Genomic DNA, 27,106 nt, shown 5'->3' with positions numbered 1-27,106 from the left:
TACTGGAATAGATAGTGCTTTATTGTTTACATGTTTCCCCATTTAATCCTTGCAGCAACCCTGAGGTAGGTATTATTATCCCCACTTTACAGATGAGTAAACCAATGTTCCTATATTAGATTACTTGCTGAAAATCATACACTTATTAGTGGCAAAGCCACTGATAATCCCAAACCCAAGGGGACTCTTTTGAGTAGTTCACAGGCTGCTGCCAAGGTAAGTAGAGTTGAAACTTCAACTTAGAAGGGCTGGATCATTCACTGGAGCTCAAGGGGGTCCCCCACCAGGGATGAACGAGGCACATACACAGGCCAAGACCAGGACTGAGCAGGAGAAGCCTAGAGCATCTGGGAGCTGTGAAGCAGGAAGAGGTCTTTATGTTTGATAGGAGTTGACAGTATCTTCAAATACACACAGAGCCCAGTTTCCAGGGATGGGAGAAACAAGAGGGCATCCAGCAGCTGCAAGTCCAGGGCGGGCCACAGGGAAGGGATGGTGGGGCAGGAAGAGCTGCCGCTGTGTGGCACCCCTCAGCTTGGCCAATGTGTGGCAACCTCGAGGCGTGGTCCTTTAACTTTGTTAAGGCCTTGAGAATCTGATGAAAGCCATAACCCCCCACCCCCATAAAAACACAGACTCACAGGTACAGACAACATTTTGCATATGATTTCAGGGAGTCCATGGACCCCAGGTGGAGAACTTCTGATTTAGGGCGAGGGTGTCAACCTGAGTAAAGTCACGGATACAAACCTATTTTTTTGCAACTTCTACTTCCTATGACTATTCCCCTTTTGTTGTCCTTACACTTAGAATGTTGTGAAGTTTTTTTAATGGGAGCCAATGAAGGCGGTCCAGCCTGTACTCCAGCCAGAAAAAGAACAGCTGTGCGTGGCAGTGGTGGCAGCCAGGAGGCAAAAACAAAGAGAAAGATGGGGTCACATGTACCGCTGTCCTTCCCACCCAAAAGGTCACTTGGGGAGTTTTTCTCTACTCAAGAGAAGGGTTGTAGGAGATGATGGGGATGGGGTGGTGGCTTGTTTCCTTTTAGAAAGGAAAGCCATTCCTTCACTGCCTGCAGGGTCTGAAGTTCTGCAGGCAATGCCTCCATTCCCACCTTCCCCTCCTGACCCCTCATGAGTACACCTGAGCATTGGCCCAGTCATTCATGCACATGTGGCCAGGCCTCCAACGAACACCTGTGTATACACACACACTCTTTTACAGAAGAAGGAAAACTGGGTTGGGGGACATCTCAGGGCAGAGATTTCATGTTGCGACATGGGGATCATGCACTCCCCACAGAGAATCCAATAAACTAAAGAGAATGAACAAAAAGATCAATGCACACTAGCCCCACACCACCTCTAGGGGGCCTTCCTTCCTGCCAGGGCCCACCAGAAGGCAAAGTCATAGCTATGTTCTGTTCCCCATCCCCAAACTAATGGGCCCAAGATGGGGGGCCAAGGCTGAAGGGGTCGCAGCGGTTCAGAGGGCAGGCATGGGAAAAGTCCTGATTTGCTGGAGAAGGCAGCTCTGATCTCTCATGGCAATCAGGAAATCAAGCACAGGCTTGGGCCAGAGCCCAGCCAGGCCCAGAGTAGGCAGACACGAAGTCTAAGTGATTACACAAAGACCAAAAGAGAACCCAGAGGCCATGACCGTCTTCCAGGCCCACTACCCCCAGCATCTTAATGGTCATTCCCCTCCAGTAGCTACCAATGCACTAGCGGTCATTTGCCCTAGATGGATGTTTCATCACATGTGGCTAGAGGAGCCCCGGTGAGCCGAATGTGGGCTGGGCTCGGGCAAGGATCAAGCAGGAAGGGGGGAGGGAAGCCACCAAAGCCACTGCTCCTCTTGGCCAGGGCCAGGGGCAGCCGCTCATCTTCAGGAGAAGGAGAGGGAGGGTCCTGGCTGTAGCTTGTGGTCCCAGATGGTGGGGCCCCTAGGTCCAAGCCCACCTTGTCTCTGGCCAGAAGTTCCCTCTGTCGCCGTCGCTGCTGACGCCGACCGATCAGAAGGAGAGTCAGGGATGCTGCAAGAACCCCCAGGACAAAGCCAGCCAGTCCCGCCCCTACTGTGTGGGCCTGACTTGGGGGGCCCCGCTGGTTGCCCCATACCAAGCTGTAAGCAGCCACCACACGGGCAGCCCCACCCTCCTGACATTCACAGGCATAAGCACCCATGGCTCCTGGGGTTACCACCACCTCCAGCCCATCCCGCCGGGGGGTAAGTGCAGTCACTCCACTGGGCCGGTGCCACACACAGGACGCCCATGCTGAACTTGGGGAACATGGCAAGACCACATGCGCAGCTGTAGCCACAGGAACTTCAAACACTACTGGGCGTTCTGCAGAGAGACAGCAAAGGCACAAAAGGTAGTGATGCTACCAGCTGGGATGTAATGCAGAGAAATGTGGCATGATATCATATATAAGGGGTCGTGGGGACAAAGATAAAAAGTAGGGCCATGGGTCACAGACTGCCCAATCTTCCAATTTTTAAAGCAGATCCAAAATGGACAACATTCTAGCCCGTTTTCACCCACTCCACCCACATTTCCCTAAACCATACAGACCTCCGGGCTCTTTGGGACACAAAGAAGAGACATCCGCTGACTCTATGTCTTGGACCAACCTGTATAGAAGAGAATACTTGGTAAATCCAGTGTCAACACCCCCTTCTACCTTCCTCAGTACCACCGAACATTCAGTAACATAATGAGATTACAGCTCCCACCATCTCACAAATCACTCCCGAAACTATCAGTCAACATCCTCTTCATCAATAAAATTTCCCCCGATACCCCTTTTCCTCCTCATGACACTTGCCACATCCAATTCTACAGATATTTCCAGAAGACCACAGGGAATTAAATTTGCACTAGGTGTGCTGGAAAAGTGTTTGGAGGGTGCTTTTAAAAAACACATGGGAACCTTCTAAGAAATGTTATCTGGGTATCCACAACCACAAGATTTCTCTGGGGAAAAGAAGTCCATAAAAACTACAGTTAACTTTTTTTCTGTTAAGAGAGAAAACTTGTTTTCTATACAAGTTAATCAAAATCCTGTGAGGGTCATAGCTTGTGAGTTCAAGCCCCACGTTGGGCTCCTTGCTGGCAACTCAGAGCCTGGAGTCCGCTTAGGATTCTGTGTCTCCCTCTCTCTCTGCCCCTCCCCCACCTCTCAAAAATAAACATTAAAAATTCTGTGAGGGCCAGTGATGTGACTTTTTGTTTCATAAAAGCTGTTCATCTCCAAGTAGGACCATTCTGTCTCCAACAACTGCTGATATCTATTAGCCTCTAATGGATATATTTCAAACAACACAATCCTGGCACTTCCAGGATGTGGGTGGACTGTGTCTGACAGAGGGACAGCAGGATAGACTGCTCACTCTGAAAACCTCACCACTGCCCAGAGGGAGACCTCTATGAAGTTGTCAGTGGAGATCAACCAAAAGCCTCAACCAAAGATAGGCTCCATTTGAGTGTGAACTCCTTCAACACGAATTAAGGCATCTGAAATGAGCTCCAAGACTGGTATGAATACATTACAGCCTTCTGGGTAAAACCAAGGTCACTTGGTCTGGCTGAGAGTGGGGAACATGGGAAGGCCAGATGTGGGCTATAGCTACAGGAACTTCATAGTCTTTCTTGCTTGTAGGAATTGAGGTTTGGAGCATAGAGTGCATACAGGCACCAACTTAGTAATTTCTCGTATTACCGAGAAATATATTAGCATATACACATACCCCACACTCCCCACACACATTTATATCTTAAGGGGACCCTGAGGCTCAAGTACACAGTATACCCAAGAACAATGAAATTCTTATTTTAATGGATATTAAAACAATGAAGCACTGGCCTTGTCTTAGACATTTAAGAGTTCTACCAAGAGAAACTACCAGATCAAAGTTCTTAATGAAAAACAGATCCCCAAAACAAGTACTTTTAATTCTAAAATACTGGTAACCTTACAGTTCAGCAATATGTACAAATATACTGCAGATTAACTGGGCTTCAACATAGGAAATCTCAAAGTCAGTTTTGAAAAAATACTTTCTAAGCAATCAATTAAAAATGTTTCATTAAAGGGAATCTTACTTAAAAATTGAAAGTCTTGGGGCACCTGGGTGGCTCAGTCAGTTAAGCCTCCGACTTCGGCTCAGGTCATGATCTCAGGGTTTGTGAGTTCAAGCCCCCCGTCAGGCTCTGTGCTGACAACTCAGAGCCTGGAGCCTGCTTTGGATTCTGTGTCTCCCTCTCTCTCTCCCCCTCCCCCACTAGTGCTGTGTCTGTCTCTAAAAGTATAAATAAACATTAAAAAAAAATTAAAGTCTTATGAAACACATCAATCAGGGCGCCTGGGTGACTCAGTTGGTTAAGCGCCCAACTCTTCATTTTGGCCTAGGTCATGATCTCATGGTTCATGGGATCCAGCCCCAAGTCGGGCTCTGTGCTGACAGCATGGATCCTGCTTGGGATTCTCTGTCTCCCTCTCTCTCTGCCCCTGTCACATATGCGTTTTCTCTCTCAAAAATAAATAAATAATTTTTTTTAAAAAAGAAAAGAAACACCTCAATCAATTGCAATTGATGGACATTATTTGAATCCTAACTTAAGCAACTATTTTTAAGTCTACCCACTTGAGGAAATTGGAACATTGATGGGATGTTTCATGACATTAAGTTTATGGTACTATAATAATAATACGCTTATTTTTTTTAATTCCTTCTGTGTTAAAGACGTACTCTGCAAGATATATGGATAAAGTGACATGATGTTTGAGATTTGCTGTAAAATAACTGGGAGTGAGTGAGGGTATTGATGAAGCAAGATTGGCCAAAGAGTTGATAGTTGTTGCAGCCGAGCAACAGATGATGGGAATTCATTATGTTATTATGTTTTTGAATGTTTGAAATTCCCAATAATAAAATGTTTCTAAGAGAGTCCTTATCTGGTAGAGACACATATTGAAATATTTTATGAATATGATGCCAGGGATTTGCTTCAATGTGACATATGATTTTAAACTATCTGCTACGGGGAAAATAGATGGTAGGATCCCCCAATGGTCAAAGGAGACCAATTAAGGGGTTATTAGAATAACCCGGTCAAGAAGTGATGATGGCTTGGACTAGGGTGATAGTGGCAGAGATGGAGAGAAGTGGCTGTGAACTGAGGAAATCACAGGTGGAGCTAGAGTACAAACTATAATACAGTGCAGGCAAGTCTGGCTGGAGAAATTGGAAGGATGGAGATCCCATTCTCAAGATGAGGAAAACCATGGGAGGAGCATGTGAAGGAAAGAAGAAACAACAGTGTATGCTAAAACTTGCTAAGCTTGAGTTGCTTGTGAAGCATCCAAAAGGAAGATCAAGTAGGTGGTTAGATAGGGGATTCCATAGCTCAACTAAAGGTTCATCTGTAGTTGTCACTGGCACTCAGTGCCAGCAGTTGGTGTTGAAGATAATGGGAATGAAATCACCTAGAGAGTGTGCAGAAGTGTAAAGAGAAGGACTGAACCCTGAGAAATATCAACATTCAGAAGTGGGATAGAAAAGGAATCAGTAAGGGACACAGACTGGTAGGAGAGGGAGGAAGCCCAGGAGAATGCAGAGTCACAGAAGGCACGAGGAAGGAAAGAAGGAGGAATCAACTGTGAAAACACTTCTGAGAGCTCTTGTAAAATGAAAACCGAGAAGTGTGTGGCAACCTGGAGGTTGATCAAGGTCAGCGCAAGAGGCAAGGACATTGATGAGGCAGCATCAGATGGACAGACACATGAATCAGTATGGGACTGACAGATGGACACACAAGTGACACAAACAGAATACACACACACACACACGTAGGGCAGCATTAACAGATGAGAAACAGACACAAACATGTGGATGGGCCAGTACCCTGAAACGTCAGGCAGGAGACCAGTGCAGTGACACTCACCCTCCATGCTCCCCAGCATGGGCCACACACGCATCCAGCCGGAAGCTCCAGGCACACACAGGGTCTTGGGCCAGGATGCACTCTGAGCAGCTCTGGAGACGGCCACAGTTGGTTGTGTTCACTTGTGTCACCTCAGTATGGGAGCCCACCAGGAGCCAGTTCTACAGAAAAGCAGTGAGGAAGAAGAACATGCTGGATCTCTCAGACTTCAGGGTAACCAACTGGATCTGGGCTCAGATGTCCCCCCAGCAAACTCCCCAAAATCTACAACTCACTTGATACAATTTCATGCTCTCAATTGGCTGTGGCTCAGGGAATAAGGCCAGATCCTCCAGGACGCTGAGCTGGGCTCCAATCTGCACTGCTCGGTGGAGGTGTCCATCCTCTAGGAAGCAGGCAAGGGGCAAGACACAATGACAGCTATACCTGTGCCAGGGACTCTGACACCTATATGTATGGGACCCTCTCTGTAACAGGGGCATGTGTGCACTGGATGGGCAACTCACTTGACTATGAAATGTACCTGTCCCCAGGTAGAGCACATCGTACTCTTTCCCTGAGAGGCTGGTCACCCTGTGGGCCACAATTCTGAGATAGGCTGTATCTGTAGTGACGAGCAGGGGATGACCATCGGCGGGAAACACCGGCCTGTCCATGAGTGGGTGGTCCCGGATGAAGGTGAGCACACGGTCAGGCAGGGAAAGTGATGAGCCAAACTGCTGGAGTTTCATGTTGTTGGCAATGCACTAGAGGAAACACAGGATGGGTGACAGTTTCCCAGGGGCCAGGAAGTCTCCGTGATGCTTACTTGGGCCCTTTCTCTCATGCAGCAATTCAGGTGTGAAGAGAAGAGATGCCTCAGCCCCCTCACCTCTCCAGGTCTGGGCTGGGGTACGTCATTGTCCATGACAGGCAGTCCCCTGTTGCAGTCATGTTTCAACTCTCTGAAGGGACCATTCAGCACTGTCCGAATGTCTTGTGGTAGAAAGGCACAGACAGCAGAGATGGCAGCCCCCTCCCTGTAAGAGCACAGGTTGGAGCCACATATCTAGAGGGAACTAGGAATCAGCAACTCATCCCAGGAGATGACCCAGGAGAAATGCAGGGACCATGACCCAGGGAGCCATGCATCCTGCTCCAGGGCAGAAGGAACAGGGCTCCAGGGAGAGCCTACCCATCCCCATGTCTCTCCCACCCTGTAGCTCTCCTCCACACCAGGACCTCCTCACCACTGGGAGGAAAAGATGCCATAAAAGATGAGGGTCCCCGATCCATGCTCAGGTCGAAGAATGGCCATGTCCTGCAGGACACTGGAGGCCCGGCCATGCTCAGGCCCTGGACATAGCAGGTCAGCCTTCAGAAATGTTGTCCATCTGTGCTGGAGGGTCTTCCGGCCCCCAAGGTCCCCCTGGGTGACAACCACATGGAAAGTTCTTCTTAGAAGGCCAACATTGTGGGAAGGCCACATTGTGTGTGGCCTTAGAGGGCCAACATTGTGGACACCAATATAGGTTTCCCCTGTCTTCAGGGCAGACACAGACAGATGGGAAGACAGATGCACAGAAATGCAAGGATGACGATACAGAGCACTGCATGGGATAATGAGATACAGGGTGAAAAAGGTCACAATAACAATGATGGTGACTAAGTTCATTGTGCACTTTTGAAATACTGTCCTATATGCTTTACATAAGTTACCTCATTAGTCCTCAAAACAACCCTTGTAGCTAGAGGTCATTAATACTCTACCTTACAAAGGAGGTTCAAAGATGCTAAGGAACCTGCCTAGAGTCACAGAGGCAGGAACTGGTGGACCTAGCACTTGAACCCAGGACTCTCTATTTGCAGTTCCTGCCTTTACCTCTCCACTAGTCCACTAGTCCACAGTCCTGGGGACAGTGTGTCACAATGGTAATTATGGGGATGAAAAGCCAGAGCCCTTTCCCCACACCCCCCAACTCCCAGAAAAGGAGTCAAGGCAGAGGGAAAAAAGGAGACAGAGGAGAGATGCAAAAACAGGGGCCCATAAAGGAAAAGACAAGAGGACAGACAGAGCAGAAGATGACAGACAGACAGTCGGGACGGTGGTCTTACCGCACACACACGGGCCACCCGTGGGACCTTAATGCGCTCATACGAGTCAAATGCTCGGGAAGTCTCCGTAAAGAAGAAGTAGATCTCATCATCTCCGTCTTCATCTCCCCAGTCGGCTGGGCTCAAGGCCACGGCTGCAACAAAGGCTGGGGCTGGGGAGACCAGTGGCTTCAGATACCAGACACAGCCTGGGGCCACCCGGCCTCAGCCAGCTCTGTCCCTCATGCACCCTGCCCCCTCTCCCCACCGTTAAGCCAGGATGGCAAGGTCTCTGTCCGAATCCAGTCCTCAGCGCGACCCACAGCCCGGGAGATAATCGGCTCCGTCCCCAAGTAGTTTTTCACAGTGGCAGCATAGAGGACCCCCCCTGCAGGGCGACAGGGAAGAGATGAGCTGTCAGAGATGATGAGGGAAGCAAAAGGGGTTGTAGGCAGCACAGAGGATAAAGCAGGAGGCAGGAACCCTAGGAGCTGGGCGCCCGTGATATGGCAGGCACTGCTAAGCACCTGACAGGCAACATCTCACTTAAAACCCACATAGACATAAAATGCTCTGGGGCAGTAAAGGCAACATGCGTTAAGGGAAACCTGTTGGAACGTTAATGTGCAGGAAGGAAAAATAAAGGCTGCCTTTGTGCAAATTGGGCTTTTTTGTCTATTGGTTTGTTTGCTGTTGTCAGTGTTTTCAGTATGCTTCTATCCCATAATGTACTAATTATACTATGACTCTCCAGGAAGGGGGTTTGCTTTGCAGTATGCCCAGTCTTACTTCCGCTCTCCCCCTCTGGTAAATGTCTGACGGAACTAGTCTTCTTTCTGATTAGGGGTGGACATTGCTCTGGAATAAGTCACAGCTTTAGGGTATACCAGCATCACTTGGGTAATTGATTGAAACACAGATTCCTGGGCACTGTGCCCAGAAATTCTCACTTAGTAGTGTTAGGGGATGGCCCAAGAACTAGTTTCAAACAAGCAGTAGGAGTTACCCTAATGTGTAACTTCACTTTGAGAAACCTCACTTTGGGAAACAGCAGCCTGGGGGATTAATGAATACTGCATGGCCAGCCAGAGAAAGCAATGAGGAATCAGCTCGTCCCTTCTGGTACAGTGCCGGGGCAGAGGCGCCCTACAGATGGTGAGGACTGGAGAGGAGAGAAATCACACACTCTGAAGGAAGGGGAGGTGCAGCCCTGTGGGCGGAATGTGGGACAACCATAGCCACCCTGTAACACAGACAAGGCTCAGACAGACTAGGAGAAAATTGCTCCAGGGGTAAAAGAAGGTCATGACCCTTTGGAGGAGTTTCAAGTATCACAGAAGCTCTGGACAGGACAGAGTGGCATTTTCCTTCACCACCTACTGCACAGAAGCCACTGTGCCAGGTGTTAAGCACATTGCTGCCCCCAAGAGCTCCCGTTTGAGTCTAGAAGACCAACATGTGATCAGATTCCAGCAGGCGTGGACTAACAGATGTGGAGGGGAACACGGAGGAGAACCCAGACACATCTAACAGGGGGAACAGCATCCAAGAGGTGACATCTGAGCTGGGGCTGAGGAATGAGCAATCTGCCAGGTGGAAAGACTTCAGGGAGGAAGACAGGCAGGTGGCGACAAGAGGAGCCATGTTCAGGGATATGGGCACTCCCCGTGGCTGCAGCTCTGGCAGGGCCCAGGGGGCTGTGAGACTAGTGAGCAGAGATAAGCTGCAGGTGAAAAGATGGGCACCCAATTATAAGAATCTTCTCTGCCATGCCTGGCAATGTGGACTTTATCCTACAGGGAAGAGTACAGCTGCAGGTCTCCTTGAGGAAGAGAGTGACATAATCAGTCCAGGGTGTTAAGAAGACAGTGGTAGTTAAAAGGCCATTCACACAATCCAGGCAAGAGTGGAGGGGTGGAACTAAGGTAGCAGCAGAGGGGGAATAAAAGGGTTGACTGGGGAGATATTTCTGAGGCAGAATCCATTAACAAGATTTGAAAATCAGTTGAATATGAGATGTGAAAGAATGGAACAAAATAATGTCTTTAAGGTCTCCAGCTTATACGATGAATGACAGCACAGGGTGATACCATGAGCAAAGGCAAGTAATGATAGGAGAAGGCCCATAAAGGAGGTAGTTGGGGAGGAAGCAACTTCAGATGTAGAACGTGCTAAGGTTGCAGTCTCCTCAGGACATCTGGTCAGAGATCCTGGAAGGCAATCAAACAGAAGGACCTACACAACAGGGCCAGTAGGCAACTTGGGAATTGGGCTGAAGCCATGCCATGAATATGACAGCCAGGGAGAAAGAGAAAGTGAGAAGAGATCCCTGGGAATACCACCATTTAAGGGGAGAAGCTACATGAAGACAACTAGGAAAATCAAGTCAGAAAGAGGCTAGAGAAGCAAGAGAGGCTGGTGTTTTAGAAGCCAGTGCATGGAAAGCCCAGCAAGAGCTATGAGGGCTCATGCACCTTGAAGGAAGCAGTAGTGAGTAGGGCCACTCTGGGGAAAGCACAATCATCCTAGGGTCACAGATGCTTGAGCAAAGTTGCATGTCTCAGGCACTGGAAAAATAACCCTATTTTCAAAAATACTTTATACAAAGCAAAAAGAGTTGGAAACCCTCTGAGGGCAGCGGAAAAAGTCCCAACATTTTGGAGCTCAGAAGGCTTGGCTTTGGACCCTAAATACTTACAAGTAGTATGATCTTGGGCAAATTAGATTCAGGTACCGCAAATACAGCATAGAGATAATAAGGCCCTCCACTCAGCGGCACTGAGGGTTAAATGCAACACAAACATAGAGCCACACATAGGCCTGGCACATGGCCGGCATTCAGTGCATGTTGAGTTGTGGTTCCTTATGTGGACCACAAAATGGCACCCCATTCCCTCCCAGAGCATTTCAGGAAGGAGAAAACCAGGTTAGGGACATAGTCTGGCAGTACATGGAGGAGCAAATGAGCCAATCTTCTGTACTTCCAAGGTGGGGGGGAAAGTTGATACAGAAACCAGAGCTACAATGAAAAATCTCCCTACAAGCATTGTACACAAAACACTATAAAACTTAAAACCCTAGCAGAAGCTGTGTCATGGATGCCCTGAGAATTGAGGGAGATGTGTGGAAGAGACAGTTACGAATATTTAGGAACATGATTTGGTGTGGGGGTTGGGGGGGATGGGGAGCAACAGTCATAAATGATTTTCAGGGACCCAGCAGTGGATGGAGGTAAAAGGTCCCCAAAGTTTCTAAGAAATTAATGGGGGCATTCAGAAACTCGGAGCCTAGAATTGCAGAGGACCACACTCACTCAGAGAGAAAGAGCAGAAGGTCACTGACACTAAAGGACAGCAGGAGGGGTCAGACACTTTGGGAAGAAGTAGTAGGGTTCCAGGTGTTCCAGGAATATCAAGGGGCTTGAAACACAGTCTTACACACACACACACACACACACACACGCACGCACACACATGCACACACACGCACACACACGCACGCACGCACGCACACACCCCCTGAGGAGAAGGAACAGCGGCCATCACGGTCCACAGGAGGACACAGGATCACCACATGCCCTAGATTCTCCAGGATAGTCTCAATTTCAAATATTCTTTTGGATTGCTCATATAATAAAATATCCCTGTAAGTGCAATTGTGGCAAGTTAGTACTGAATGAATCAATTCAGTAAACATTAAAACACACATTTGTTATTGGCAACAGATGATGTGCAAAAGAGAGTGGTTCCCATAGTGCTAAATTCCGTGAGCAAGCTGGTTAGGAAAAAAACACCAGGTATCATATAACCCTATTTAAAAATATACATATATGTATATATGCCTGTAGATATAGGAAAGATTGGAAGGAGCCATAACTCTACAGTGTTAATGGTATTTATTTCTGATCAATGGAATTACAATGATTTTTATTTTCTCCTTTCTACTTTTTTGTACTCACTAAATATTTTTTGTAGTTACCATCTTTTATAACTCAAAAAATTAAGATATTTTAATTTTAGAAATACTGGGGGAGAAAAGGATTGAAAGCCACAAAAAGTAAAGAATCACAGCCAAAGAAAAATCACATTCATGTGGAAATAGATCTCTACGTACCCAAGCATAAAGCCTGTGACATCAGCCTCCCAGGTGTACTAGCAACACCGACAGCCTAGAATGCCACCATGGCAGTGAGTGTCTCACTACACCCTGGGGGTTGAAATTTTCAGTCTGGTATCAAAATGGCCACTTCTACACTTGTGCCCCAATGTTTATAGCAGCACTTTCAACAATAGCCAAATTATGGAAAGAGCCTAAATGTCCATCAACTGACGAATCGATAAAGAAGATGTGGTTTATATACACAATGGAATACTACTTGGCAATGAGAAAGAATGAAATATGGCCATGTGTAGCAACGTGGATGGAACTGGAGGGTATTATGCTAAGTAAAATAAGTCAGGCAGAGAAAGACAGATACCATATGTTTTCACTCTTCTGTGGATCCTGAGAAACTTAACAGAGAATCACAGGGGAGGGGAAGGTGGAAGGTGGGGGAAGTTAAAGAGAGGGAGGGAGGCAAACCATAAGAGACTCTTAAATACTGAGAACAGACTGAGGGTTGATGGGGGGTGGGGTAGAGGGGAAAGTGGGTGATGGACATTGAGGAGGGCACCTGTTGGGATGAGCACTGGGTGTTGTATGAACACCAATTTGACAATAGATTACATTTAATATAAAAAAAATGGCCACTTCTAAAGAAGATATACAATAGGAATAATCATTCATTAGCTTTTTAAAAAAAGGATTTTAAACATGCTCTGGCCTTCCTCCACTCCCTTTTCTTCTCATGGTCAGAAATTTGCAAGACAGATAATTCCTATCCTAATATTCTCTATTCCCTTATCTAAGGATTAGTCCAGCTAGACACTTTTTTTTAAATAACAGCCTATAATGAGGACATAACTAGATAGTTGGAGATGCAGTGTTTATTCTACCTTTTCCTCTGTCGGTTACCTAGGATTTCTAAGTGTCTTGTTTCAGTGTGTGCATGCTAGTCTTGGGACAATCACACTGAAATTTAAGAACAAAGCTTGACCCTAAAATGCTGGCAGCATGCAGTGCATCTGAAACATTTGCAAAGCTTCTTGGCAGATGCAGTAATCGCAAGATGCAATGAGATTAAACAGAGATAAAACACAGGGCAGATTCTGAAAGAGAAAGAACAAAACCTCCCTCCTTCTGCTCTTCTTGATAAAAACCCTATCTATCATAGGATGTGACAGGGAGAACCGAGGATAACTGACTGCTGTCTCCAGCTTGGGTACTTGGGGCAGGGGTGGGGGAGAGGAGGCAATGGCACTATGCACTCAGAGGAGAGGACACTAGTGGTGGAGCAGGTTTGGGGGAGATGAGTGAGGATGATGAGCTCAGTTTGGGACATGCTGATTTTCAGATTTCTGTGGGACATGTATGTGGAGATGTCTGGAAGGCAATTGGATATATGGTCTGTAGCTCCAGATAATGTCTGGGGGGCATCAGAATGCAGTGGAAGCAGAATCTACGCAGCTGGTTGAGATCACAACTGCAGTGAATAAGAAGAGAATAGGACCTTGACTGGGGGTCCAAGGAACCACAACACTGAAAGGATGAGAGGAAGACAAAGACCCCCAAAGGAGACAGAAGGAAATGCCAGTGTTCTTAGGCTAATGTGAACATTACTGTCAAAATATTTGCATTTTTCCAAACTGGAATAGTGCAAATAGAAATACTGAGATAATTTTGTTAATTTGATCTAAGCACAATACAAATAAATGTCACATTTGAAGAACAAGATTTGAGATTTTTTCCTAAATAAATACAAGTACGAATGAACACATGAAAAGTTGTTCAACCTCACTAATGGCGATGCAAACAAAAACATATAAAATTGGGCTCTGGAAGAGGTCACTGTATGTTTATTAACTATATTACTTGGGGGGTGCCGGGGAGACTCAGTCGGTTAAGCTTCCGACTTCAGCTCATGTCATGATCTCACAGTTTGCGAGATCGAGCTCTGCGTCAGGCTCTGTGCTGACAGTTCAGAGCCTGTAGCCTGCTTTGGATTCTGGGTCTTCCTCTCTCTCTGCCCCTCCCCAACTCGTGCTCGCTCTTTCTCTCTCTCTCAAAAATAAAAACATTTTAAAAAGTTAAAAAATAAAAATAAATAAATAAACTATATTACTTGGGATTGACAAGGGTGTAATGGAAGAGGTCCTCTTGTCAATGCTGGCGGGACTAACTGGAGAGCAATTTGGCCAAATCTACCAAGTATCACAAAAGCCTTTACACCCTTTGGCCCAGCAATTCTACTTTCTAGATTGACTCATATGCAATTAATTAGATTCATGTAAAGGATTTACATAAACATTTATGTGAAAATATTTCTTCCACTGCATTATTTATAAAAGCAATAATTTATTTTAAATTTTGAATGTATAATTACATGGGAATAGATTGGGCTACATTCAAGTGAGAGAGGAGTACGTAATCACCAAAACTCATGTTTTGGGTAATTAATACTATGACAAAATGTTCAGTATACAATACTAAGTGAAATATGCATAATAATTCCAATATGTTACAAATATACACACAGACACAGCCGAAGAAAATACAAGTAATAATAGTGGCTACCTAGTGATGATTGAATTACAATGAACTTTTCACTTCCTTCTCTATATATTTCTGTATTTTCTCAATTATCTATAATGCACACTGTAATTCTTATAATTTAAAACAAGAGATACTCCTGCTATTATATTCTAATATTTTCATTACTAAAAGCTCTTCTTTTTATTTCAGAATACCTCCATTATCCTTAAGGACATTTTCATAGACCCTAACTGCGAATTTGGTTCTAGTTCTTATGTAATGTTGCCACTATTCTCTAGGCCGCTATTTTCAAAACAAAAGGACAGCAGGGCTTAACAGATCAACATTGAAAACTCCAACCAAGTATTGGCACTTAAGTCAAATTTAAAGAAACTTAAATTATAGCCCTATAAAGCAAAAACTTCAGAGGACAGTGTATAATGTTGGGATTGACTGTGATTTGGATCTAAGACAGAAAGAGGCATGGGAAAGCTAGCCATTCTAAACTGTTAGAACTATTTCCAACCATCAATTATCAGCTGAAAGCAACCTGAATTTCATTACCTGGAGAAAAAAAAAAAAAAAGACTTGAAACCCTCTTGAAAAATGTTTTTCCTTTTAGAAAAATGTTTTTTGTCATACAATGATCTTATTTATGAAATTTGTGTTGTTAAACCACATGCTAATGTGAATTCACTTGCTGACTAGAACACAGAGAAATTACATGCAGGTTAGATATAAAGATTCCTGCTTGCAACAAAGAAAGTACGTTAATCGATTGCCTTAGATTGTTGTAATTGAGAATTCATCTTGTTGATAAAAAATTATGTAGAATCAAGAGATATTCATCATTTCTAAAACTGATGAATCTTTCTTAATGAGCCAATGACTGGCTCAGAGTTTTGCCAAAGATGCTTGGTAAAAAGTCAGGAAAACTATTGAGTAAACTGTTTTATGCAAACATGTATAACTATTAACAAGATCTTGTCAATTACAATTGCAGATAAAAGACAAAAATGACAAATCTTGTATGCAGTAGGTTTATACTTGATGTTCGTTTTCAAATACTTTTGTTATTTTATTACTTTTCAGAAAAGGGAAGTCATTAACTAAGAGTGATTTCATCTGTATAGCTAGCTTTTTAAGACTTTTCCTATAAAGTCATACATAAGAAAAAAAATGTCACTGTTAGATCTTGTATCCCAATTTTTGTCTTTCATAAAATGGAATCCAAAACAATAGGTAAAAATTAATTTTACAATTAAGTTCACAGCAAAAGTAAGTCAATGAAGAGGAAAAAAAGCAGTATAATGAATGATGCTGAGTCAACTGATCAACTAAATGGGAAAAATTAATTTAGATCTCCATCTCATGCCATTCATCAAAGTAAGTTCCAAATAGGGGCGCCTGGGTGGCTTGGTCGGTTAAGCGTCCGACTTCGGCTCAGGTCATGATCTCATGGTCCATGAGTTCGAGCCCCGCGTCGGGCTCTGTGCTGACAGCTCAGAGCCTGGAGCCTGTTTCAGATTCTGTGTCTCCCTCTCTCTCTGCCCCTCCCCTGTTCATGCTCTGTCTCTCTCTGTCTCAAAAATAAATAAATGTTAAAAAAAAAAAAGTAAGTTCCAAATAGATCAAAGAGTTAAATGTTTGGGGGAAAAACCTGTAAGAAGAAAAAATTTATCTGCTAACTGGGAAAAGATTTAACTTAAAAATGTAATCACAAGAAAAAAAATATAGATTTGAAAATATATTCTATCTAATAATTAGCCCAAGAATACAAGCAGAGGATTTACCAAAGAAAAAATAAAAATAAGTACTAAAACATGAAAAACATTTAACCTCATTAATATTCAAAGAAATACAAATTAAAACAAGGTGCCATTTTTAGCCTCAATTAGCAAAGATTTTCAAAATGACAATATGATTCTAGCGAAATTATGTGAGAAAAAACAAACACTCTCATTCCTGCTGATTTAGGGTGTAAATTGGTACACTCTTTCTAAAAACTCAATTAGCAACAAATAATGAGCCATAAAATGTTCACACCCTTTGATATAGTAATCCATTCCCAGGAGTCTCAAGAAATCTAACATGAGGATAAAAATTTATGCACAAGTATGTTCATTATAGTTTTATGGGTAATAGCAAAAACTTTGAGGTAAACTAAATAAACTTGGAAATTAAACTTACATAAGTGATTTAGGATTGCTTAATTAAATTGTGGTATGCTCAAAGAATAAGTAGTATCATATTATTAAATTTCTTCATAAAAAATTTTAAATTGTATAGAAATGACTATGATATAAAATTACATGACAAAATTCAAAATTAAATCCATGTAGCATGACATTTAAAAGTTTTACAATAGGGGCACCTAAAATGGCTCAGTCGGTTAAGCATCCAACTCTTGATTTCAGCTCAGGTCATGATCTCACGGAGTGTGGGTTCAAGCCCCGTGTCTGGCTGTGTGCTGACAGCACGAAGCCTGCTTGGGATTCTTTCTCTCTGCCCCTCCTTTGCACACATGCTCGTGCTTGCTCTCTCTCGCTCTCGCTCTCTCTCTCTCTCTCTCTCAATATAAATAATCTTTTTAAAAAGTTTTATAATACACACATGCTCATAAAATTTTTATTAACCTTATTGTTTTGTACTATTGTGAGAATATGGCCGGATTCTCACTAAATTTGAAGGGTGTACATGGGGTGATCTGACCTAAAATACAGGCTACGTGGCACACAAACAATTCACTTTGTGGCTGCCTAAGGATCAGGCAGTCATTCTCCAGAAAACGTTTGGGCATAAACTGTGATTGAACCATTCCACACTTGAACAACTGTATAGAGCTGGGTCAAAAGAAGTAACAGCAGGAATTAACAGTCATTACTGATGACTGGTTCCTCTGGGCAACAAAGGACTGGCCAGCAAAATATGTGTGCATGAGTGCACATGCATGTGCACACACACATTTAAAAAGCTAAAAGAAATACCCCATAATATTAGCAGTGGTTTTCTGATATTCTAGAATTGTGCCAAGATGGTGGACACTAGACATATGTGGTATTTCTGTTTAAACTAAAATTAAATAAAATTTAAAATTCCTTCATTCGGCCAAACTAGTCACATTGTTCAAGGACTCAAGAGCCACATGTAGCTAGCAGCTATCGTTTTAAACAGCACATAGAACATTTCTATTGTTCCACAAAGTTCTTTTGAACAGTGCTGTTCTACAAGATTTCTTATGTTCTTCTTTATACGTTTTCCAAATTTATTACAATATGCATTGTAGTAAATTCGTCTTAGAAACAAGGGGGAAAACACCATGAGAAAAGAAAAAGAGGTTAACAGAGCAAACACTCATACTAGAAGTGCAGAGGACATATTCTCTAGAGAAAACCCAAGGGAATAATAATCTGGGGAAAAGCAGGAGGACACAAGCACCGTGGGAAGAACAGGAAAGGCTAGAAAGAGACACGGGAATAATAGACATTGCAAGGAAAGGAAAGAAAGGACACAGAAATTCCAACAGCAGGGGTGGGGAAGGAGGCAATTACAGCAAGGAGCCACAGATTCTGGGCTCTCCCCACTCACCAGCCATTACAGCTGCTGACCGCTGAGCTGGCTCAAAAGGACATTTCCCTCGGCCACTCTCAAGTCTTTCAACCTGCTGGAAACTGGACACATCCTACAGACCAGAAGGGGGCAATTGGTTTAAGGTCATGGGGAGGTTCATGATGAGAATTACAAAGATGGTCAGATGAAAGAACAGTTCAATTTCCATTCATCCCCATCCACTACCATCCCCATACTCCCAGTCTATTCCTGATTCCCCCACCCACCCCGTCATTTCCCATCTCTGCCATCCCTCTTTTCATCCATTTGCTCCTCTTCCCTCCATTCCCCTAGTTCCAACACCCACATGTCCTGATGAAAGAATACCACAGACAGCCTTAGAAGATGCTAAGAGGCTGAGGGGGCAGATCTTTCCTCTGAAATTCTAGGGTTTGCAACTGGCTGGAGAATATGTGACTGGACAAGGGGGACTAAGGGAAGAAAGCAAGTCTCCTGAGGGCTAGAGCTCTTAGGAAGGGTAAAGAATAGTTCAGGCTGATATAAGACCACTGGAAGCAGGGGTTTTGAGAGAAGGGCCGTACTCCCCCTACTCCTACCCAAGGATGAAAGACAAGACCAGAGTCAAGGAAACATAGAAGGGGGGAAGGGAATCTGTAAAGTCACTAAAGACCTGAAACTCAGGTAAGAATTTGAGGATTTGGCAAGTAACTGCCTTCCTCATCCAGGGACTACAGCAGGACTGACCTGGACAGGGGCAAGAGATGTAAGAGTTCTACCAGGGCCAGCTGGAAGTTACCTCAGCTGAGCATCCAGCACTAAGACAGCACTTCAAGATAACATCTAAAAATGGCAACCAGGGATGATGTCAACCTAAGACTGGCAGGGAAGTTAACTGTGGCTGCTTAGGAATCAAAGTTATGGCATAGAAAAGCCAGACACAATACCTCTAGTTCACTAGGGAGGGCATATGGTATTGCTGGAGCCTAACTACACTGATGGCAGTTGGAGTGGGAACGTAGATCTATATCCCCTAAGTGTAAGTATACTACTGACCCATTCTGACTGCTCATCTATTTGCTATGGTTGGCAAGCAAGGTTTTACTTTACTGAGAGCCTTGAAGAAAGCCTGTTAAAATTAGATGTGATCTGAGGTCTCAAAAAAAGGGAACACTGGGTCAAGAAAGTCTTCTGGAATGAGAAAGTCTTCTGCCTCCACAGGGGCATAAGCATCTCACATGTGAGGCAGTGGGAGCAGCCTAGCCTGAGAAAATGATGGATGACAGTGAGAGATTACCAAGATGTCTGGGCACTTTGGACAAAGGTTAGTACGTGCTGCTGTGGCCCATCTGTGACCTCTCACCTAAACTACAGCAGTAACCTCCTCCTCTCCACACTGCCTAGCCTTGCCCCCAATTTACTCTACATACCCCCACAGATCAATATTCCTACAGTATCAGTCACTACCCTGATAAGTTTTTGAGCAAGGGAGTGACAAAATGGCCCACCATTGCCTAGAGTACAAACACTTTAGTCAAAATTACTTACTTTCTAATACTTCTCAAAATGAATACTTTCTTCTAACCAAACCTGGGTCACTTGTTATTCCTAGAAAACAAATTGTGTTTTCTCATCCCTCTGCCTAAAATTACCCCCTTACATTTCATCAAGGACCCCTTTTCTCAATGCTCACCCTCCTAATCTTTAGGCTGCATTTGATACTTTTGACTCACTCCCTCCTTCAAATATTGTCTTGATTCTCTTGGAAGTCTACCATCCTCCTCCTATCTAACTGTTTCTCTATCTCCTTTGGTAGTTTCTATTTTCCTTTCTAGCCCCTAACCATGTATCATAAAGGTCAATCCTTAGTCCTTGTCACACATATTTCAATGACCTCACTCATTCCTACATTTCCAGCTAGATTTTCTATGCAAATTATTGCCCAAATTCTCTGAAAGTGTGATGCCTTCCAATCTCTAGTTTGTGTTGGCACTTGACTGCTGGACTTCCTCACAGAGATGGTCTATCAGCCCCCTTAAAACCCAGTATGTTTTACTGAAGTATGAAACAATTCCTCTTACAGTTTCCCCAGATGGCATCATTGTGTTATCTAGGTTTATAATCTTTCAGCAAGTGAGACTCCTATTAATCAGATAGGTTGTTTACTGTCTTATCAAAGTGACATTTCATTAGGGTCTGAAGGGGGCAAGACCACTCCACCACAGTCTCTGTCTGAGTGTTGAGATTCCTCACTGCATCATCAGTTGTGGTGGAGGCAAGTCTCGCTAGCTGAAAGACAGCTAGGTAGGAAGGCTCTCACCAAGCTGTAAGGTTGGAATCCATCCTTTGGCTTTGGCCAAGAAGGGTATAAGACATATAAAGGACCCTCCCCAGGTGGTTAGGGGGAAAACAAAAGAAAAGATGGCCCCTGTTACACGAAACAGGTCAAATGTCACAAGATAATGAAACCAGGTAAGGTCATCTGTGCTGCAGACTGGACTAGAAGGACCGGGGGGTGGGGCAAAACCAGACACACCTGGATTTAAATCTTGGCTCTGCCGCTGCCACTTATATAATACTAGACATGGTACCTAACATTTTGGAACTTCCATTTCTTTGCTTGTAGAATGAAAATAAATAATACCTAAATATCATAGTGTGGTGATAAGAACTAAATTCAATTTTGAATGTAAAGTACCCAGCACCAGCCTGGGCCAGAGTACATCTTCAACTGAATGCGAAATCTTGTCACTGCTATTGTTGTTTAAGTCTAGCATTTTTCTGTTAACTGCTGGAATTCTCTCAACAAAGCAAACTAAAATATTTTCCTCCAGGGGCGCCTGGGTGGCTCAGTCAGTTAAGCATTTGACTTCAGCTCGAATCATGATCTCATGGTTCATGGGTTCGAGCCCTACGTTGGGCTCTCCACTCTCAGTGCAGAGCCCGCTTCAGATCCTCTGTCTCCCTCTCTCTCTGCCCCTGCCCCACTCACATGCTCACTCTCTCTCTCTCTCTCTCTCTCTCAAAAATATGTTTTCCTCCAATGAACTGTCACTCAATGGCAGAACTTCACTTTTAGTTAGAGCTGGTAGGTCCAGTGCTTGAACTTCCTTTGTATGAACCTTCATTTCTCTGAGCAATCAACTCTGAGTGAGTCGTTGTGTCTGGATCAGCTAGTCAAAGTTCTCACATAATAGTTATACATAGTCTCAAAGCCATCAGTCTGGGATGTGAGAGGTTTAGCACTAAGGATTGAGGCAAGAACTTCCTTAAGCAGACAGGAGTGCCAGGTAGCAGGATAAGACAGTAAAGGCAGAAGAGAACTTTCAGGAAGTCTAGAGGTCAGTCTTAGTATATGGCTTGAAGTGTTAACACAGCTGATTTGGGGGGTAGGGGGCCTGTGTCCTATATTCTCCTACAAACAAGCCGTGACCAAAGGATGCTCCTTCATTTCATATGCCTGCTACATAGGAGTGTTCAGAGAAGGAGCTAAAAGTCATGGGAGTGCAGGACACAGATCCCTGGCTTTACTCTGGTTACTGATTTTTCTCAGGAGTAGATAAGAGTCCAAGTGACACCAATCCTGACAGGACGTACAGAACATTTTATGTCCAGATACTTAGAATCTAACAACCATCAGGGTCCCCTCAGACAGCCGAGGAAGAATAGAAGGCCCTGGGAAATTAACTTGGAGTGATCATATTGTCTATAAGCCATGGTGCTGCTATTCACACCCTTGGGTTCCCCAAGAGTGTGCAGCCTGGAAAAAGACAAATATGGCGATGGCAGTTCCACACTACTTTCTGAGCTTTATAAGAACTGTAGGGAAGCTATACCCTCAACGTTACCTGATGGAACATAGAGATTTTCAATACCACCCTGACCTGGAAACCTTGCCAAGATGAGGAAGCTATGCACACCCTGGGTGGAGAGTCTTTCTCATCCACATTATGAAAATGACTCAACATAAGCCCAACTAACCCCAGGGCCAGCCTAGAGGGACTGACCGGGGCAGTCAAACATATACAGTCATAACACTGGAAACAAGAGACCTGAGGATGGCCTTCTGCAAGGAGGGGTTTGGAGATGCACACTGATAAGATCCAAATGGCAAGGAGTACTGCAGTTTGCAAAAGGATCAAGTCAAAATCTACAGCTAAGGATCAGGGTCAGGAGAGAGAGTCATTGCACTCCCTCCTTTTGCTCTGTGGAGCAGAAAGGGAAGCCACTGAATACAAAGGACAGAGGAGGTTTCTGACTCATCCCAGGTTGTTGTCACAAGTGCATACTGGCAGAGGACCAGTAACTGACTGTTGGATAACTGATGGGGAAAGCTGAGGGTTCAAAAGCATTAAAACCTTCCTGAGATGCTACCAGTCCTAGTAACTTTAGAAGCCATGACTAGCTAGATATGATTAGGGGTGTACATGTACCAAGCCTGCCTGAGTATGAGGGTAAAGACGCCCAGGGCTCTGGCAGCAATGAACAGGACCTAGAAGAAGAGACGGCTGACAAAGTGCCCACTTTGAAGGCAAGATCCAGAATACGGGCCAGCAAGTACTACATTAGTGGGTAGTGACCTCAGAAGCCATGAGAGCAGAGGGTCACAGCCTGCGCAGAATGAAGTCGGCAGTGGGAGAAGGTGGTGAAAGACAGTCACCCACCTTGGGAGGAAGAAGCAGGCATGGATTATGCTGATTAAGAAATGGATCTAGGCTGCTGGGACAAAGCATACACAGGACAAAGGAAACACGAGATACTAGCCTCGGAAGTCTCTCCTGAATTTATCCTCTCCCTAGCCTAGCTAGCATTCCTAATTTCCTTCACCATCCCTCTTCTCTCTTCTCACTCTGTGTACCTCACCTTCTACAGACAACCTGCCTCGCCCTCCCACTCCTACCCCCACCCCGCAAAGACATCCCTCACCCCCAATGTTTTTCATGCACAAGTGTTGCTTTAAGCATGCTCCTTGTCATGGACACTCACAGGAGACCATTCCCATCCTCCCACCCGTCACTCACAATAACCCCGCACTTCGGGTCAAAAGCGAAGGTGCCACAAGTGAGGAGGTGAGAGGCATTGGCAATGGCGAGAATCTGGACAAAATTGTGGCATTCATCCTGGGGGTCAGAGATGATTAGAGAGAATCAGAAGCAGCAGGTACAGGGAAAGGCAGGGTAGTGTCAGGACAGTTAGATACAGCTCTGGGATCAGAGATGACAGGGGATGACATGGGGTTAGAGCCCCTGCCTGGGCCCACTGCTATGGGAGCACTGCAGGTGACAGACACAGAGCCAGGGCTGGAACTAGGTCTCAATGGGACACTTGGGACAGGGCCAGGATTCACACCTACCTCCTTCTTGCCTTTCTTCCTACAGTTCTGTCTGTGGGCCTCAGGCACCATCCAGTCAATCTGAGAAAGGAGGAGTGACTGTTTCTCCCAGATTCTCCCCAAACTCTTCCCAAGTCAGGGTAGGTGAAACAGTTCCACTACCACCATCAATTTGAGAACTTCAGAGACAACGCACCCCCCAGCCCCCGCCCCTTCAGTCAGAGCATCATTTTTCCAACTGGAGGTCTCCACCCATTAATGAGTAATGAAATCAATTGTTTTTAATTTTAATGACATAGAATATATCAGAATGTATCACATACAGGAGAGTAGATACTGTTTCAAGAATGTGTTCTTTAAATACACACTTCCTGTACTGGGTCAAAATGTACCATATATTTCTTACTAAGGGATGGTACAAAAAAGTTTAAAAGCTATTGCCCTAAAGAAATGTGATTCTAATGATTCCTCTGCCCACTGTCACCTGAAACTTGGTTACTGTGGCCTCCTCTAGCATTAACCTCCCTCATAACGTCCCCAGTCACCATGACCCCCTCCCATCACCCTTAGCTGAGATAATGAACCCAATATTCTTCCTGTATTCATTTTTACCGACACTCCCCCCTGCCACCACCACCACTGTTCCATATTTAGTTATTATGAACACACACCCCATCTCATAACACTGTGGATCTAACCACATGCTCTGGAGTCTGGGGTCCTCCCCACTTTCATTTCTCACCCTGCGGGGTCTCTCCCCTGAGAAGGGCAGGGATAAAGCGAAGATGGTGTCCCGGGCGCCGACATAAAGTGTATGGGAAGCAGGATCCACAAGGAGGACAGAGTAATTGTATGTCTGAGGGACGGTGAACCGGGTGAGATAGGAGTCAGCCTCTGGCAGGAAGAGAGGGTGAGAGGGGAGAGTAATATCAGCCATTGCTTCATAAGGGTTGGGTCCACAAAGACAAAGCCAAAGGGCTCAATTTCTGTTTTCTTCCAAGTATCATTTATTTAGCAGCCATGAAGGGTAAAAACAGGGCTTTGACAGGCCAACCATCTAACTTCCCCAAAGACAGATAACTGATGAGGCCAGAATATTTAGCATACAATGCAGCCAAGTATGCTTTTTCTATAAAAATAAAACACTTTATTAAAATAACAGCGTAAATACTAAGTCTGTAATTTCTATCCATAGCAACATGATACATAATTTGAAAATACCTATAGGAAGTACAAGTACCTTCTTCTCTAAATTTCCTTTAAAAAAAAAATAACTACTTATTAGTAACTTGTTTTTACTAATAAGTAAATGATTAAATAAGTAAATTAAGTAAATAAGTAAATAAGGGAAATGATTCACTCTCTTCACCAACACTTTAGGAGACTATCTCCTGTCTTCTCACTGCTCTTGTCCTCCCCAACCCCACCCCATTTCCACCCAAAGAGGGGAAAAGTGGGCATGAGAATGTGCTGTGGAGAAGGATCAGCCCCAGTTTAAATGTGGCTCTTTCACTTACCAGCTGTATGATCTTGAGTAAGTTACTTGCCCTGAGCACCACTTCCCTCATCTGTAAACACCACCAATCAGGCTTGTTGACAGAATTAAATGAGATGACATATGTAGAAGTAACTGACATATAGTGCATGTTTCACAAATGGTTCCTTTTTTCCTTCCTTAGGCATGTGCTCCATTTGGGCCAAGTCTAAACTTCAGTGTCATCATTCAAAATTCCATTTAAAGATTATAACAAATAAGTTAGCAGGAATTTATCTTCTTAGCTTACTCTGGAGCCCCTATCCTTGTACCAATACAGCTCTGCTCTACCTGGTTCATCTGCTCAGCTACCCTCAAGACTTGACAGAATGGCTACCAGCCATTCATTCCTGGATGTGCTGATGTATGGAGCCCCACCCACCCCATCCTCCCACACCCATACTCAAATCTGCGCTGGACCTGCCTACTCTCTCATGCTCATTATAAGCCCTGGAACACCCAACCTCCACTCGTATCCCCAACTCTGTTTCACTTTGCTATCTAGACTTCTCTGAATTTCTGGTTATCAACCTCAACGCCATTTTGTGGCTATTGCTCCAGCACAAACCAACCCCAGGCTCTGACCACAACTTTGTCTTCTGGATTCAAAGTAACCCTATGTCACTAGGCTGAAGTTTAGACTCTAAATTACTATTACCCAGTTGCGAGGTTTTGCCAACAGGTTGCCCTCTCAACTTCACTGGGTCTGCACTAGGTGCTAACATTCAGTGCCCACTGAGAAGAAAACGAGGTCCATGGCCATGCCCATGCCCACCTCAGCAGAGAGCTTTTAAAGTGTGAATCATTCCAATGACCATTTTTAGCCTGGTGGCATCCCTTGGCTTCTTCCAGATCTTTTCAAAGGACCAAATCTCCACCCTCCTTTTTTTTTTTTTTTCTTCTGAAGACTTTAGAAATCATTTAAACAGAACTTTAAATCAACTCACTGAATGATTTCCCAACATTCAATGTAGGGAATGGGTAGAGAAAGCACGGAATGCTGAGGAGTTAAGAGGGTTACGATGGATCCACAGATCGTGTATCATCAGACAATGGGAGTTGGTTTAAGAGCTGTGAGAGGCCTGGGAAGTGGGTTAGGGAGATGAGGGCTTCGAGCGAGGCAAAAAGCCTGCAGGGAGGTAGAAATGATAAGGGAATAGATTTGAGAAGTGGGCAGATGGAGATGCTGAGTTGGTCATCAGAAGGATGGGTGGCTGGAATAGAACGAAAGACCAATGAGTTTGGAAGCAGAATAGGCATCAAGCTGGCGTGAGGGACACAGGTGTATGTTTGGGCAGAGGGGAATAAGGGAGTCCATTCCCCGAAATGGACGACCTCGGGGAAACTTCCATCCCCTCCCTGGGCCTCAGTGCCCGCTTCTGCACGATGAGGGGCTTAACTCTCTCGCGGTCCTGCCAGTAAGGGGCAGCAGGAGCCGCCTGGGCGTGTCATGGGAGCCGAAGCGCGAGGCCGGGAAGCGATGCTGCGGAACAGCACAGCGTGGGGGTCCAGCCCGGGTCCTGGAGGGGCGTGGGCGGCGCGGGACTCGGTGCGCAGCGCGGAGGGGCCCCAGAGCGCCTGCCCGGGCTGGTAGGTAAGGGCAGGTGGGTGCCGGCACCTGCAGGCGGGGCCCGGGAGCGGCGCGAAGGGCTGAGGGCGAGGGCACGCACGCCTTACCTGAGATAGGAAGCGAGGTCCTGGGAACCGAGCGGGGAACGCGGCCGGATACCGGGCCGCTCAGCACCGCCAGCAGCAGCAGCGGAAAGGGCGAGGCCGGAGGCGGCTGGGAGCCCGGGCGGGGCCGCCTGGCAAAAGCCAGCATCTTAGGCTCCGCCTGGCCGCTGGGTGGGGCGCGCCCTGCCACCTCCGCTCTGGGCCGCGGTGCCACCGGCCTCGGCCCCACTCGAATCTCCTCGGTCCGGTTCGGCCTGCGTCGGCCAGAGGAGAACGCAACCCAGCTCCGCCTCTTCAAGAAGGGACTAATGGTCGGGCCGATTTCCTCCTCCAGCCAATCGGAATT

The 27,106-nt window shown here is 45.3% G+C and overlaps 1 protein-coding gene across 5 annotated transcripts; it reads right to left on the bottom strand.

Moving 5' to 3' along the window:
- On the bottom strand, positions 1–27,106 carry SEMA4F (ssemaphorin 4F). 5 transcript variants are annotated; one of them, XM_043603800.1, is made up of 14 exons: positions 26,764–27,092; positions 24,295–24,446; positions 23,574–23,633; positions 23,242–23,340; positions 18,242–18,335; positions 8,292–8,411; positions 8,045–8,196; positions 7,180–7,358; positions 6,822–6,969; positions 6,474–6,696; positions 6,226–6,335; positions 5,951–6,111; positions 2,579–2,637; positions 1–2,350 (listed from the first exon to the last, which is right to left on the bottom strand). In XM_043603800.1, exons 1-14 carry the CDS (start codon positions 26,906–26,908, stop codon positions 1,740–1,742), a joined length of 2,313 nt encoding a protein of 770 aa, XP_043459735.1. In that variant the 5' UTR covers positions 26,909–27,092; the 3' UTR covers positions 1–1,739. The 5 variants fall into 5 exon arrangements, with proteins under 5 accessions (XP_043459735.1, XP_043459733.1, XP_043459736.1 ...); XM_043603798.1 differs by having other exon boundaries at positions 6,226–6,696; positions 26,764–27,106; XM_043603801.1 differs by lacking the exon at positions 23,242–23,340 and having other exon boundaries at positions 26,764–27,106.

This window comes from Prionailurus bengalensis, chromosome A3, assembly GCF_016509475.1.
Source record: "Prionailurus bengalensis isolate Pbe53 chromosome A3, Fcat_Pben_1.1_paternal_pri, whole genome shotgun sequence".
NCBI lineage: Eukaryota > Metazoa > Chordata > Mammalia > Carnivora > Felidae > Prionailurus > Prionailurus bengalensis.
This window is presented reverse-complemented; position numbering and strand designations above follow the sequence as displayed.

What these genes read in the sequence shown, in the direction of transcription:
- SEMA4F (XM_043603798.1), bottom strand. Translation starts at nt 26,908, where the DNA reads ATGCTGGCTTTTGCCAGGCGGCCCCGCCCGGGCTCCCAGCCGCCTCCG. An exon ending in GTCAGCAGCTGTAATGGCTG is followed by an intron (nt 8,412 to 18,241) that starts GTGAGTGGGGAG and finishes GTCGCCCTGCAG; the next exon opens with GGGGGGTCCTCTATGCTGCC. An exon ending in GTGTCCCAAAGAGCCCGGAG is followed by an intron (nt 2,351 to 2,578) that starts GTCTGTATGGTT and finishes GTCTCTCTGCAG; the next exon opens with AACGCCCAGTAGTGTTTGAA.